This window comes from Rhinatrema bivittatum, chromosome 5 (assembly GCF_901001135.1).
Source record: "Rhinatrema bivittatum chromosome 5, aRhiBiv1.1, whole genome shotgun sequence".
NCBI classification, from domain to species: Eukaryota; Metazoa; Chordata; class Amphibia; order Gymnophiona; family Rhinatrematidae; genus Rhinatrema; species Rhinatrema bivittatum.
This window is the reverse complement of record NC_042619.1, coordinates 365010151-365026760: the sequence shown is the minus strand read 5'-3', so window position 1 is coordinate 365026760 and position 16610 is coordinate 365010151. Positions and strand designations below refer to the sequence as shown.

Here is a 16610-nt window from a genome sequence, read left to right as displayed (position 1 = left end):
GGAGAGGCCATACCACTATGGCTGCTGCTTCCACTATCTCTGCTGCTGTTCTTCTTGGGCTACCAGCCTTTTCAAGTGCAGGCAGAGGAAGAGTTCTCTGCATCTCGCTGGGGCAGAGGAAGGTGAGGAAAGAGCAGCCAGGATGGCAGGAGACTGGGAAGCACTGTCACAGTGGTTTGACGCAGGCCAGCGGGAGACCGGGAAGCACAGTATTAAATGCTTTTAAGTCTTCATTCTAAATTTTCTAAAACCATTTCAGTAGCTTAACATATCTCCTATTTGTTACTATATATAAAATTTGACTTGTGATTTCTCAACATTTAATTTATCCTTTATCTTCTATTACTATATGTCTTCTGTTTGTTTCGTGCTTTGATTGTGTCGCGTGCCTTCCAGCTACCCTGTCGTTCTTCTCTGCGTATATGTTAAAATATAGCATGCAGCTCTTGCTGTTGCTCTGTGGCTCATGTAGTGATGGCAAACAAACAGTGGAAGAAGGAACGCACACATCTCATGGGAAACATGGCTTTGATGATGCTTGTCATATAAATAAATAGATCAATCATTCCTATGGGCCAAGAGAAATATTTGCCCTTCCTTCATTTGTCATGCCATATCTGAAAACATCTTATTAGGAGAGCACATCTGCTTCCAGGAAGGCTAGGCATAGCTCTTGGAAACAGTTTGTCTTGCTCAGTAACTGCCCTTGTGCGTCCTTTTGCTCTCTCAGCATTCCTCCCCCCCCCCCCCCCCTTATTTTGAAGTGTTTTTTCACTTTTAAGGTCTTCATAGCAGCCCTGTATTTCCTAGGCAGGGTCCAATGTGATGCACCTTGTTGTTTTCTTTGATTGGTCCGAGGCTTAGCAGCTTCCGTCCAAGATTTGGACAAACTTACTTTCTTTTGCTTTGTTTTGTTCATTGGTTGTCACGCAAGCTTTGTTCCTGTGAATATCTTTGTATCCTGTGTCTCCGTCTCAATAAACATTATTTTTTTTGGGGGGGGAAACCCCTGATGTTGCAAAAAATGTGTCTAAAGGTTGCACATCCAATTGTCTATACATCTTTTCACTGGATTGGCATGAAGTGGTGTTTAAAATGATTCTCTGCTGTTTCATAATACCTTTGAGTACATTCTACTCAAAACATTTTTCTTTTCCAAAGGTGATTTACTCTAAAATAAATGTCAGATTTACATGGATTTGGTTCATGATGTTTTTAAAATAGGAAAAGGACAGGAAAAAAAAGGGAAAATAGAGAGAAGATATTTAATCAAGATATGTTAAGGGCAGACCTTTCTTGAGGCTCAGAATTAATAGACTAAATGAGATTGTTAAGCTAATGATTTAACTTATTTATTTTTTTAAATATTCCAGGACTCCGAATTTGACCCCATGAAATTCAGAAGTGTCATTGAATGTGAGAAGCCAAACAATGACCTGACCAGGTTTCGAGGTTACATGTAGGTATCTATCTAATATGCGTCATCTCGCCTTTTTGTTTTTCTGACCGCAAAATTGTTTGAGCTGAATCTTGATATTCCTTTGCAAGTAAGGTGGTCTTCCTTTAAGAAAAAGAAAAGAGAATAGTAGACTTCCACTGCACAGGAAAGGGTTCATTTTCATTGTTCTAAGATTTATCTGTGCTTAGCAAATAGATGAGAGATTCTTATATCTGCAATAAAGGCACAGACAAGTGTAACGTGAATTTTGCCAAAGCAGTGTTCTGTCCTAAGCTTAAAAATATGCATGTGAAAGAATGTCCCATGTATATATCACAATTCCCCAGGACATGACAGTTTTGCAGAAATTCATAGTCAGTAGTGTAAACCTGTTCCTGAACTGTTCATCACCACTTGGTGCTTAGCTTGCTCGTTGCAATGGCGAGCCACTGGTTAGAAGGCACACATTGGAGTTCCTTTTGGATGCTGGTACAGTTGCACGTTTGAATTAGTCGGTAGGGGTCGCCAGTGAACAGTGGCTAGGACTCCCTCCCTGGTGCTATGGATGCTGCCTCTGAGGCTTCCCCGGTCCCTGCTGGACCCTATCATCTGAAGCTAGATCTGGGAATCGAACCTAGTACTAACATTGGACCAGTCTTACTTACTCACAGTATTTAACATTAATGTGACTATGTGAATTTCCTATATAATTAAAGGAGGAGGGGAGATTAAAATGAGATAATGTATTAATGTTTTCTAACCATGGACTATTCTAAAATCTAGCAGTTTTTCTGTAGAATCACTTCTGTTTTATTTTCTTTTGAATATTGAAGCATTTATCCAGCTAAAATGTAGCCGGATAGCTTAAGGGCATTCCAGGGTGGAATGCCTAAGGCCTAGATTCATCATTCTGTGATAAATATCACAAAAATAGCACCCACGACAAAAAAAGGGGCTTGGCTAGGGTCATTTTCCAGGTACCGCATAGCTATTTTACCGCAACTGAGAAGTGCCTGGACAGGCTTTTATCACATTTTGGGGCTGCTGCCGAGAGAGAGAGAGCCTCTGTGGAGGCCCACTGATTTTTGAACTCTTTATATCACTGTAAGAGGGGGTACTAGTAACTCAGGGTGAGGTTTGTGGGGTGAGTTGGTGTTTAGGGGGCAGTTTTACATGCACAGTCATATGTACAAACAGCACAGTTACCATCAGTGAAGATTTAATGTGATTTGGAGTGATGAAAGAAGAGTAGATTTGAACCATGTTCTACCTAGCTTGATGCACTCTCTACCTAGCTGCAATCAAGCTAGGTAGAGAGAACATAGAACAATTCTACTCTTCTTTCACCTTTCGTCCCTCCAAATCTCATTAAATCTTCACTGATTGTAATTCACCCCACAAATCTCACCATAATGCCCCCTCTTACAGTGGTATAAAAGGGTTAAAAAATCAGTAGGCCTCCACAGTGGCTCGCAATCTCTCTCCCCTCCACTCCCTCTCCCCTTTCTCCTTTCAAAACGGGATTTATGATAAATCCTGTTTCGTCTGTAACACGCAGCTATCGCAGGCATAACACTCAGGAAAAAGGTGAAGTTATTTACAGCACTAAATCCTGTGATAGTGTACATTATGTTATCGCACGCAACGTTAAACAGCCCTCATTTCCATTTACCCTACCCAAACTCCTCTCACTTGAGTAAATTTTTCAAATTTGCATACGCATTTTGCGATGTGAAATTTATCGCGGGCATTAGGGCCCTAACACAATTTGACGAATGACCCAGTAAGTTAGGCAGAGAACACCTATATTTAGTATTATCTAATTGACTTATCCCGCAAACTTTAGCTTCCAAGCATTTCTAAGGTTAGCTAAATAAATGTTAGAGCTCAAAATTTAAACACAAGAAGAGGCTGAACTGCCTCCAGCCTCTTCTTGATTCACATTAAAACTAAGAAAAGCAGCAGCAGCTCTTTCCTGATCTCACATTAAATCTAAGGTAAACTGTGGCAGCTTCCAAGTCCCTTCCCAATTAAAAAAAAAAAAAAAAGACTAGGGAGGTTGGCTCCCCTCTTGCTCCTCAAATCCACAACCAGGACCTCCAAAAATTGCATTAATGCAGAGCGGGAGAAGTACAGTATCCTGCCTCCTTCCATTCTCTTAATACAGAAGTGCCTGGAGCTTTGACAGCTGAAGGGCCAATCCCTGTTGAGAACGCAAGTCTGAATGGGGATTGGCTCTTTACTTTTGGCTCCTTACTATCTTTTAGTTGGACAGAGGAGTCTTTTGTTCATTTGGGTATCCGGATTTCTAGGTCCTCTGCCTGTACATATACTTTAAATGTTGGTGGAATAATTGGACATATTAAGCCTTTATTAAGTAAATATCAGGATTTACTATTATCTTTGTTCAGATGTGCCTTGATCAAAATAGTAATTTTCCCAAGATGATATATCTGTTAAATGATTCCTTGGGTCAAGCAAAAAGACAGTTAAGTAAATTCGCTGGGTAAACATATCTGTCTAACTTAGCTGGGATATTCATCAGCAGTGTGGCCACACCACTGCATATACTTGCATAATGTTTAGTTAGTGGATAAGTTTATCTGGCTAACTTTAGAGCTGCTGAATAACAGGTCTAACTTATCCAACTAACTTAGCTGGATAAGATTGAATATCAAATGATAAATAATACTTCATTTGTATTAAATTGTAGTGAAAGGATGTCTACTGACTTGATAAAATATTCCTACCCTCCTTTACAGATTCATTTCAAAATTGATTGGGGACCTTCATAATAGGTGTTATCGAATATGGTCTCACATAAATCCAATCTTTCATTTTTTGAAAGAAATTTGTTTTATACAATTAAAAGCATCTATAGTTGTTAAATATGGACAAAATCCAAAATATCATTTGCAGTATTTCCCAGAAATGTTAAATGCAGTTTACTTATCTTATACGTGCGTTATTCGCTCCCACTTGGATTGGAACAGTACGCTAATTCAATTGTCGAAATAACTGCTGCCGGTATGCCATATGGATCCTTAATAGTAGCCTTCTTTGGCAAACCCACTCAACCCTAACTCACATAGTAGCATTTGCAATGCTTGGTGCTGCTAAGATTGCCTAGCTTGAACTCTAGGCTTATCTTTCTTAAAACAGGCTGTAACTTCTAAAGGCTAAGTTATCAGCAGTGTGTGAGTCCAAAATTTGTGAAATAACACAGATTGGATTTGTTTTTCATTAACCAGATGTTGCCAGCTTTCATTGATGGGAAGTATCAGAAATAAGTACACTTTAAATTATGGACCATGCCACTAAATTTTTGAAATCAGTGGGTGAAATGTTTGTGTTTTTAAAGATGCTCTCGATATTTTGGAAGGTTTGATTTTACAAGAGAGTGATGGATGCCTGTAATAACCTAGCAGCAGAGGTGGTAGAGGCCACCACCATGACAGGCTTCAAGCTTTCTTGGGACAGCGGGCAGTGGTAAGGGTAAGGGAAGGAGGTGACTGATGCAGAGACAGGATTGTCACTGATTGGGTGTGTACAGAGGGTGTACTTATCTAGTTTAGAATTTATCTATGACTGTTTCTGTGTATATGTGTTTGTCAGGTTGTGTTTATAGTAGAATGAAGGGCATATAAAGTTGAATTTAATCTGAAATACCACTATTACTTACAATTTTTAAAGTGCTACTAGACACATGCAGTGCTGTACAGATATATATAAAAGACAGTCCCTGCTTCATGGAGCTTACAATCTAGTCAAGACAAATATGCCTGACAAATGAGTCTGTGGGAAATGTATTTATTGTAGAGAAGTTGTTAGGACAGGATTTCCCAACCAGTGTGCCATCAGACCTGATTGGGTGTGCCACGGAAAAGTCACCACTGCCTGATGCTCAGATCCAGACCAGCATGTCGGCTCTGATCTCTGCACTTGCAGCAAAAAGAGATACCAGCAGTGGCTCTTAAACATGCAGGAGCTCCTTTCTGAGGATATTTTTATTTGCGCGTGCCTCTGGAGTGAGAGGAATTAATGGGCAGCATGCAGGGCATGGCTAGTTGGACCCCACCTCTGCACCTCCTCTGTCTTTTCCCCAGGCCGAGTGAGATGGGGAGAGCATGCTCTGAGCACTAGATGTGACTCATTCTGAGTGTTTGGAGCAGCAGCAGTGGAGGAGATCTGGCAGCCAAAGTAACCAGTTGGGTTGACTGCCTACATCACACCAGCATCTTTCTTCTCTTGCACTTGTATAGAGAGGGATTTGGTCTTTTGTTTCAAGCTCATGTGTGTCTCTGTCCCCTATCTCCCTTTCTTTTAGAATTTGGACTCGAGCTTGCTGGGGCTTTCGGTGCTTCTTTAGTTGGTCATCCTATGTTCTCTCCTTGTAATGCATTGCCTGTCCTGTGGAGGTTGGTGTACCGCACGCTATTTTTATTCATGGAGGCATGCCTTGGGCTTCAAAAGGTTGGGAAACAGTGGCTTAGGATTTTAAAGTAGCTTCAAAGAAACGAGTTTTTAAACCTGAGCTTGAATGAATATGGGTAGAGTGGGACCACGATGAGCCAGATTGGGAAATCTGTTCCAGACAGCAGGGTAGAAAGCACAGACTTGGGAGTTGGTGGTTGCAAAGGTTTTCATTTTGAAAAAGGAGTTTGATTAATAATCATTTTTGTTTAACAACTGATAAGTTACTTACAGGTTGTAACTCCCTGCTTTCTGCCTTCTTTTGAAGCGTGATGCCAGTGATACCAAGGTCAGACATAAGCTCCTGCTAAAGCTAAGCTTATTCCCACCCCCTTTAAAGATCCTCTATGACTGCTTTGGGCATATCACCTGGTTGTGGCTAATTTACAAACCATAGGAGATCTCGCATGCCTAGCTGCATATATATTTTTTTCAACTGTTCTTTTTATCCTTGAGTTTTCTCCCACGTTTATATCCTCTCCCTCTTCCTATATATAGCTCTACTCTTGCGGCATCAGCCCTTTGGCCAGGGGGGGCCACAAACTGTGACTCCTTCTGGGACTCCATACACACAGTCCCAGAGCCTGGCTACTAGGTGTTGCTGTTGTGTGATGGCTGGGGACTCCCCCCAAATAGAGGCTGCCTTGCTGCCTCCTCAATACCATTGGTTCTTGTAGGCCTGAGAAGAAGGAGCACATGTCTCACTTCCTCCTCCCTGTGTGCCACCTCAGTGTATTCCAGCTTTGTGTTCAGATATGTCATTTCTGAGCATCTGTGGTGGCCCTAGAGCACGCTCCCTACAAGACTGTGGGGAATGTGAGATCCTATTGGGCACCAGGACTTCCACCTCCCAATGACCGTGTCTGGCTGTGTCTGAGATCTGTAATTAGAAGGTCACTTTCCGCTCCGTGGTTGGTTGTGTGAATAACTTGAGAACCAGAAAGCTGATTGAGGTCGTGACCACTGAAAGGAATGGCTACATTCTCATTGGGAACGTTTCCGAATTTCTTCTTTCATTTCTGAAATTGGTTCTTGGTTGTCTTGTGCTCCTAAAATTGTATCAGTAAATCGGTAATGTTGTAGGAGTATATAATTCTTTTATTCACACAAGATTTTCTGTGCATTGTTTTCCTTCCGGAATTTGCAAGAAATGAAATCCTTAGCCCAAAGGATGTATTATTTCAAACTAGTGCTAGCAAACTGACTTGCAGACTTTCTGTACCATTTGTTTTATCCGTCTTTTGCACAAAATTTAGGCAATAAAAACTGATCCCTCCCTAAAGTAACCAAAACCCCATATTCGCACAAATTTTTGTCTTTGATTATATTTCTACATAAAGCATCTGCTTCTTTCCTTTGAATCAGAGTCATTTGTAACACTTTTGTTTTCTTTTGTTTGAACTGTGCAGGATTTTTTTTTTCCTAACAGTTTCCTCCTGCTCTTCAACTGGATCCATCCTTTATTGGGCTCTGGTGCTGCGAGCCAGTCTTCACAGCTATCCAGGTTTTTTTCCCCCTTATTTTATATCCCATGCTCAACTCAACCTAGTCCTCGACCAAAGGCCTTCAACCGCAGCTCTCTCCAAAACGTGGCTAATGTGGACCTTGTCTGACCACGAGGTCAAACATTGCTCTCACTGAGCAACGACAGAGACTTCCTCCACCGCAGCATCTATAGCCCCAGCCTGCCTGGGAAGTGGCCGATCTGACTTGGTTATCAAATCCAGGCACAGCATTTGCCACTGGGTCGACCCTTGAACTCTGTGTGAAATCCAGGCCCCCCTGCCTTGGTTGAATTTTCAGATATTGAGTGAGGGTTTGGGTTTTTTTCACTTCAATTTGCTTTCTGAAAGTACTTAGCAGACAGAATGGGTTGATATCAATATGAAGAGTACATGTGAATAAATTCCCGTTTTTAATTCTTCTGCAGCATACATAACAATGGGAAAAGAGCTGGACTGTACAAAGAAAATCTTTTATTGCGTGGCTGTACCATAAGAAACACAGAAGAAGTTGCAGGGATGGTGATTTATGCAGGTACAAAAATTCTTCTGAGCCTTGCATTGCTTTTCTATGCCATCTTTCTATATTATGAAAATAAATATATATATTTTTTGATTTATGATTGCTTCTGCAGGACACGAGACCAAAGCTTTGCTGAATAATAAGGGGCCTCGCTACAAACGTAGTAAGCTTGAAAGACAAATGAATATAGATGTCCTCTGGTGTGCGCTCATTCTTCTAGTCATGTGCTTGTTTTCAGCCATAGGTAAGTCATCTTGAGGAAAGCCACTGCAAATCCAGAACATTTTTTAGTGAGAAAGCAGGCTTGGCGTGAAAAGCATTTTTCACTGAGAAGTGGCCGCATGCTCTGATATTTTATGCTATATCTTGTCCTGGAATGCTTTCATCTTTGAATCGTTTGTCTGCCTTTTGACTTTTGGTGTTTTCTGTTTATCAGCATGTGCTCTTTAGCCACAGGTAAAAGATTTCCCTGTGGGAGTGTTTAGGATGGGGGTGGAGGGGAATGCGACACTGCACGTTTGATTTGTAAATCTGCATGTGCTGTTTTGCCCCGGCTCAGCTACTCGCACAGATAGCAGTGGAAGACGTGCGGCCACTTTTAGGGTAATAGCTTGAGTTTTTAGTTGTTTTTTTAAAATTTGTATTACATATGCATGTTAAAAGTGCCCACGTAGTTTGTAAGATTGCAGCCTATTAGAATTATGCCCCATTGTTCCACTGTAAACTTGACAAAATATGACACAATTGGGTGTCTGCAAAAATGGCAATATCACTGTATATGCCTTCGTCTGACATTGAGAAAAGTATTAAATAATGACCCATGTGTCACTTAATTCCATCTATACTGTGAACCAATACCAGTAGAATTTAATTATACACAAACACAATGATCTGTTGTCAAAACAGGACTCATAATGTTACTGCTATTTCAATATATTCACTATTGCTGTGAAACAGAGACCTTCATATGCAATATTCTCTTCAGTAATGGTAGAGAATAAACTTTAGTGAGATCAACAATTACACTTTCTTCATTTTTTTTTTGTCTGATATCTTTTTACGTTTAAAACCTTTTGCTGTAGCAATTCCCACAGACTATTAGTTTCAAATTTATCTCAGCAGTTCCATATAAGATGTACTCTTCCCAACACCAATCAGAGTTTCAATAATGGTTGTTCCATATAGTCCCATGTTTCTGCAAGCAGAAACAAGACACCTCCAATAAATGCATGTCACGATTTAACATTAGCCAAGCCATGTTTTTGCACTGTACAATAGCCAATGGGAATAACCTTAAAATTATTTTGAATCAATCCAATGACTCATTCAAACCCTCTGGTTCTACAGTGTTAATACTATTCTCTGACACTGAACAGCTGAATCCTATCACCTCCTCTCATATCTGGGACTATGGTCTATGATGGTTCAACGCAGATGTTCAAAACTATGTTGTTTGTGTAAGAAATGGTCCATCGCAGCCTGTACCTTATCTAGTTGTACACAACTCTGATGCTCAATGCGTCTCATTTTGATGTTTCATTTAATCTGTCCAGCATAGACGAGTTGACAATGGGCACTGTTTCATGTAAACCACATAAGTCCTCTTTAGTTAATTCCTAACCAGCTCACAAACTTAATTTTCAATCATTTGAAAATCTGTTTCCCATGGTGTACCTTATGAAAAGTTCAACAAAATCTAGATGCAGTACATGAATTATTCTCACAGGACAAGCAGGATGGTAGTCCTCACATATGGGTGACATCATAGGATGGAGCCCAATCACGGAACACTTCTGTCAAAGTTTCCAGAACTTTGGCCCCTACTGGGCATGCCCAGCATGGCACTAACCCTGCAGCCAGCAGGGGTCCCCCTTCAGTTTTCTTTTTTCTGCGTAGCAGTAGCCACGCGGTTAAGGAGCTCTGCAGAGATTCCTGACAGGAATTTTCCTCATGGAATTACTAAAATTTAATTTACCCCACAGGGGTCCCTCCTTCAACTTTTTCAAGCTGTGGTACTCCGGTAAGTTTTTACTTGTTTTCCGTCGATTACCGTCGAGTTTGGCCCTCGCGGCCTTCTGGCCGTCGACCGTACTGCAGCTCAATTTTTTCATAGCCATGATGTTGGGATTCCGCCAGTGCCTGGACTGTAATTGCACCATGTCCATCACAGACCCTCACAAAGTCTGTGTAATATGTCTCGGATGTGAGCACAATGTCCTAACCTGCACCAAATGTGCCCTTATGACACCAAAAGGTCGCAAGGCTAGAATGGAGAAAATGGAACTTCTCTTCCGTGCTGAAACCCTGACGCCGTCGATTGCATCGACATTGTCAGAACAGGCACCTTCAATTTCGTGCCAGCATCGACCTCTGGCTGGTGACCGTCCGGCATCGACGACTTCTCGGCCTTTGACACCCTCCGCTCCCCCTCAGGACCGAGGGGATCGTAGAGATAAACATCGCCACCGGCATCAAAAATCTCAGACCATCGAGGGAGCAAAATCATCGACTTCGCCATCGTCCGAGCCGCCGTCGAAGAATCTCCGTCCAGAAAAGGCACCGACCTTTTTGGCAACTGGGTCACCGAGGCAACCCTCACCCGACAGGGTATCGGGAGCCACAACTCCGCCTTTAACTGTGGTCCCTCCGGCTATGCCTCTGCCTCCTTCTGTTCCGGAGCCGGGGCTGCTTGCTCCAGGTCTCCAAGAACAACTGGACCGGATAGTTCAGGAGGCCATCGACAAGGCGATGCATCGACTCTAGGTTCCTCTGACACCGGTACCGATTGTGGAACCGACCACTGACCCGATTCCAGCAGCGTTGGCACCACTGATCTCGAGGATGGAAGCGCTTATGGTGGCTTTTCCACCAATGGACCCCGGGTCACTGATGGCTCTGGTACCTTCCCCGCTTGCTTTGTCATCAGGAGGAGAAACACCATTCCGCATCCCTCCATCGGGAGTTCTGCCGATGCCTCAGCCATCGATGCCGATACGTCCGGTGCCACCAATCCACCCATTGGTGCCGACGCGTCCATCGGTTCCACCGAGCCATCCATCGATGCCCTCGATGCTTGCACCGGTGCCTTTAATGCCCTCATCAGTGCCTCCTGTTATTCCTTCGAGTCCTTCGGGAATCCCACCGCCCCATCCTCCTCTAGTCCCTAGAGGAGCAGGTGCAGATCCCTACGACACCTGGACTGATGATTCTTCACCAGACACTGATGATTTGCCTTCACCACCTTCACCTACTGAAAGCAGAAAGCGTTCTCCTCCAGAGGACCTTTCCTTTATAAATTTTGTGAAGGAGATGTTCAGTCTGTAATTGGAAGGGCACCAATTCAGACAAGATGACAGGCATCAAATGATGGAGCTGTTACAATTCCTGGATGCTCCCAAGGAAATAACCTCCATCCCTATCCACCAGGTTCTTTTGGATCTCCTCAAAAAGAACTGGGAACATCCAGGCTCTGTGGCTCCAGTCCACAGGAAAGCTGACACCACCTATCTCATTCAGTCAGCTCCAGGATTTCGCAAGCCTCAATTGGATCACCAATCTGTGGTTGTCGAATCTGCCCATAAAAGAGCAAGGAGATCAAAACCTCACACTTCCTTTCCCCCAGGCAAGGAACAGAAATTTCTAGATGCCATTGGTCGCCGTGTCTTCCAGGGATCAATGCTCATCTCCAGAATTGCCTCTTATCAGCTCTATATGACTCAATATAATAGGGTCTTATTTAAGCAGATACAAGACTTAACAGACTCCCTGCCTCAGCAATTTCAAAAGCAGCTCCAAACCCTAGTAAACAAGAGTTTTGAAGCAGGCAAGCATGAGATCAGATCATCTTACGATATCTTTGACACTGCTACCAGGGTATCTGCAGCTGCTATCTCGGCAAGATGATGGGCCTGGCTCAAGTCTTCCGACCTTTGCCGTGAAGGACAAGACAGATTATCCGACCTGCCCTATGTAGGAGATAATCTGTTTGGCGAGCAGATTCAATGGACAGTGGCGGAACTCAAGGACCATCATGAGACCCTACGACAGCTCTCTCTGATGGCTTCTGAGTACTCTTCAAAACAGCCCTTCTGAAAGGACTCTTAAGAAGTCATTCTTCCGCCCGAAGAAGTCTTACCCGCCACCAACTAGAACCCGTTCTATGAGACTGTTTCAAAAGCTCAGTCTCATCAGACACGAAAACAAAAACCACAGGCAGCTCCTCAGCCAGGCCCTGCTTCCGGTTTTTGACTCCTACATAAAGAGCAACAGCCAGCTTCCATTGCTCCACATTCCAGTGGGAGGTCGATTGTGCCATTTCAACAACAGCTGGCACTCAATCACCTCAGACCAGTGGGTCCTAGAGATAATAACTCAATGTTTATCGTCTGAACTTTCTCTCCTTCCACCGGACTCCCCACCTCTACCGACGTGGAGAATATCCGATCACTCCATCCTTCTGGAACAGGAGGTCTCCCTCCTTCTCCAGTCCAAGGCAATAGAAACAGTGCCCTATTCCCAGCAGGGCCTAGGGTTCTATTCCTGGTACTTTCTAATCCCCAAAAAATCGGGAGGCGTTCGTCCAATTCTGGATCTACGTGCCCTCAACAAGTACCTCTAGCGAGAGAAGTTCAAAATGGTAACATTGGGCTCTCTTCTCCCTCTTTTACAAAGAGGAGACTGGCTCTGCTCTCTAGACCTCCAGGACGCATACACTCATATCGCGATAATTCCATCTCATCGCAAATACCTGAGGTTTTTAGTAGGCCCCAAGCACTAACAGTACCGAGTGCTTCCATTCGGCCTCGCGTCTGCACCACGAGTCTTCACAAAATGCCTCATCACAGTTGCCGCCTTCCTCAGGACTCAAGGTGTTCATGTTTACCCCTATCTAGATGATTGGTTAATCAGGGCTCCCACTCTGCAAGCTGCTCTATCGTCCCTACATCTTACTTTACACACTCTAATTTCACTCGGATTTCTCATCAACTACGACAAATCCTACTTAGTCCCACCTCAAACCTTATTGTTCATTGGGGCAGACTTGGACACCTTGCAGGCAAAGGCTTTTCTGCCTCGACAGCGTGCTCTCACTCTCGTGTCTCTTGCACACCAGCTGCAGTCTCAGCACTCCACGACTTAACACCACTTTCTCATCCTCCTGGGACACATGGCGTCCTCAGTTCAAGTCACCCCAATGGCCCGCTTGGCCATGAGAGTCATGCAGTGGACTCTAAGGTCACAATGGACTCAATTCATTCAGCCCCTGTCGACCATTGTCCACATAACCAACTCACTCCGTCAGTCTCTTGCCTGGTGGAGAAATCAGGTCAATCTCCTCCAGGGCTTGCCCTTTCAGGCTCCAGACCCTCAAATAACTCTCACCACCGATGCTTCCAACCTCGGCTGGGGAGCCCACGGGGCCGATCTGCAGACACAAGGATCCTTGGTCTCCAGAGGAAGCCAAACACCAAATAAATTTCCTGGAGCTGCGAGCAATCAGATATGCTCTCAGGGTATTTCAGGATCACCTCTCCAAACAAGTCATCCTGATCCAAACGGACAACCAGGTGGCCATGTGGTACATCAACAAACAGGGAGGGACGGGCTCCTACCTTCTGTGTCAGGAAGCTGCGCAGATATGGGCGGAGGCCCTCTCCCACTCGATGTACCTCAGGGCCACCTACTTGCCGGGAGTGGACGGACAAGCTGAATCGCACCTTTCAACCGCACGAGTGGTCTCTCAACCCCTCAGTAGCGAACTTGATCCTCCAAAAATGGGGTCATCCAACAAACAACAAATACTGCTTGCAGAGAAAGTACGGAATCTTGGAGTAATAATTGACAGTGAACTAAGCTTAAAACAACACATATCTCTGAAAGTAAAGGAAGAATACGCTAAACTCATGGTCCTCAGAAGACTCAAACCACTCCTAACAACTGCTAACTTTCGATCAGTACTACAAGCGTTGATATTTGCAAGCACTGATTATTGTAATGCACTTCTACTAGGCCTTCCATACACCTCACTAAGACCACCACAAGTTTTGCAAAACACAGCAGCAAGAGTTTTAACCGGCAAAAACAAAAGGGAACATATCACGGAAACACTGGCTGAACTACACTGGCTTCCAATCGAACAAAGAATCCATTACAAAACATTATGCACAATACATAAATTAATACATAACGAAAATGCAGACTGGTTAAATACAGCCCTCCGAGTACACGTCCCGAACAGAAACCTAAGGTCAGCAAACAAAGCCCTCCTGACCATACCATCAGTCAAAACAGCAAGACTAACACAAGTAAGAGAGAGGGCATTATCATTGGCAGGACCCATACTGTGGAACTTCATGCCCTTGGACTTAAGACTACAAAGAGATAGCAAAACTTTTAGAAAAGGTTTGAAAACCTGGCTATTTAAACAGGCCTTCCAGAAAGAGAAGGGAGAATAGAAGCCAGGAAGGGGCAAAGCACGAACAATTTAACAACCATACACACTGCAGAAATTCAATAAGTGTGTAGTTTTAAGATATAGCACACCATAACTAATGGATAAGTTACATTTGTAAAATTAGCTCTGTAATTAAAACTGAGAAGGAAAGACATGGACATGAATCACATTTAACATCTAACATTGATAACAAACTATGTTACTGAACCTTATGGCACCTATGTAAATGGACAAATTGTAGTATGATTACTTTTATGTGCCTTAATGTAAACCGTTGTGACGGTCCCCACCAAACGACGGTATAGAAAAGACTTAAAATAAAATAAATAAATAAATAGACCTCTTTGCGTCACCTCAAAATCGCAAAGTAGGCAACTTCTGCTCTCTCACTCGCAGCCAACACTATCAACCAAGAGACGCGTTCTCCCTATCATGGGCAACCGGTCTCCTATATGCATTCCCTCCACTTCCACTTCTCTCGAAGGCTCTCGTGAAGTTGCGTCAGGACAAGGGAACCATGATCCTGATAGTACCCTACTGGCCGCGCCAAGTGTGGTTTCCAGTATTTCAAGATCTCGCCATTTGCAGGCACATTCCCTTGGGAAAGGACCTGCTTCTAATCACTCAAAACGACGGGTGCCTATGCCACCCCAATCTTCAAGCCCTTGTCCCTGACTGCATGGATGTTGAGAGGTTAATCCTTCAGCCACTTAACCTTTCTGAACCAGTTTCCCGTGTCCTGATTGCTTCACGGAAGCCTTCCACGAGAAAATCGTATTCTTACAAATGGACCAGGTTCACGTCATGGTGCTCTTCTCAATCCCTTGACCCCTTTACCTGTCCAATCACAAACTTTCTGGACTATCTCTGGTACTTGTCAGAGTCAGGTCTGAAAACTTCCTCCATCAGGATGCATGTCAGTGCGGGGATGTTCCCATATCAGTATAACCCCTTGTAACATGTTTTTTGAAAGGCTTGCTTCACTTCAAGCCTCCTCTGCATCCTCCGGCCCCTTCTTGGGACCTCAACCTGGTTCTGGGTCGGCTCATGAAACCACCATTCGAGCCTCTTCAATCCTGTGACCTTCGATATATCACATGGAAAGTGATTTTCCTTTTGGCAATCACTTTGGCTCGCAGAGTTAGTGAATTACAGGCTCTAGTTACCTATCCGCCTTACTCTAAACGTCTGCAGGACCGGGCAGTACTCCGCACTCACCCTAAATTCTTACCTAAGGTAGTTTCGGAGTTTCAACTCAATCAATCCATTATATTTTCGGAGTTTCATCTCAATCAATCCATTATATTTTTTTCCCAGGTCCCATTCCAATCCAGGAGAGCAGGATCTGCATACCCTTGACTGCAAACGGGCTCTAGCGTTCTACCTAGACCGTACAGCTGCCCACAGGAAAAGCACTCAATTGTCTTTTTCCATCCTATCAAATTGGGGCAGCCTGTGGGTAAACAGACTCTCTCCTCCTGGTTGGCGGACTGCATATCCTTTTGCTATCAGCAAGCGGGCATTCCACTTCAAGCCCGTGTTAAAGCACACTCTGTGAGGGGCATGGCGACTTCAGTAGCACACCTACGATCGGTGCCGCTTCCTGACATTTCCACTGCTGCCACCTGGAGCTCTCTCCATACTTTTACAGTCCACTATTGCTTGGACAAAGCCGGAAGACTTTCCATCTTCGGCCAATCTGTCCTGCGTAACTTATTCACAACTTGATGTACCAACACCCTTCTGCCTGCCCGTTAGGGTTCAGGATGCCCTCAGCCAAATTCCACCCCAGTTGATGTGCCTGTTGCATGTCTTGGGTACATTTGGTGCATACTCGGACATCCTTAGCTCGGTACTCACCCATATGTGAGGACTACCACCCTGCTTGTCCTGTGAGAAAGCAAATGGCTTACCTGTAACAGGTGTTCTCACAGGACAGCAGGATGTTAGTCCTCACGAAACCCGCCCGCCGCTCCGTGGTGTTGGGTTCATAACTTTTTCTTATTTTATTTTCGGCACTACCTGTAGCTTTTTAACAAGACTGAAGGGGGACCCCTGCTGGCTGCAGGGTTAGTACCATGCTGGGCAGGCACAGTAGGGGCCAGTCAAAGTTCTGGAAACTTTGACAGAAGTGTTCTGTGATTGGGCTCCATCCTGTGATGTCACCCATATGTGAGGACTAACATCCTGCTGTCCTGTGAGAACACCTGTTACAAGTGA

General features: G+C 44.0%; 1 protein-coding gene across 3 annotated transcripts in view; it reads left to right on the top strand.

Moving 5' to 3' along the window:
- Positions 1–16610, top strand: part of ATP10A (ATPase phospholipid transporting 10A (putative)) — a 288904-nt gene that overhangs the window by 169609 nt on the left and 102685 nt on the right. For all 3 annotated transcript variants that reach the window (XM_029604743.1, XM_029604744.1, XM_029604745.1), the window contains 3 exons: positions 1374–1459; positions 7842–7948; positions 8049–8180. In XM_029604743.1, the coding sequence (XP_029460603.1) occupies positions 1374–1459; positions 7842–7948; positions 8049–8180 (325 nt within the window). The remainder of the gene's footprint in view (positions 1–1373; positions 1460–7841; positions 7949–8048; positions 8181–16610) is intronic.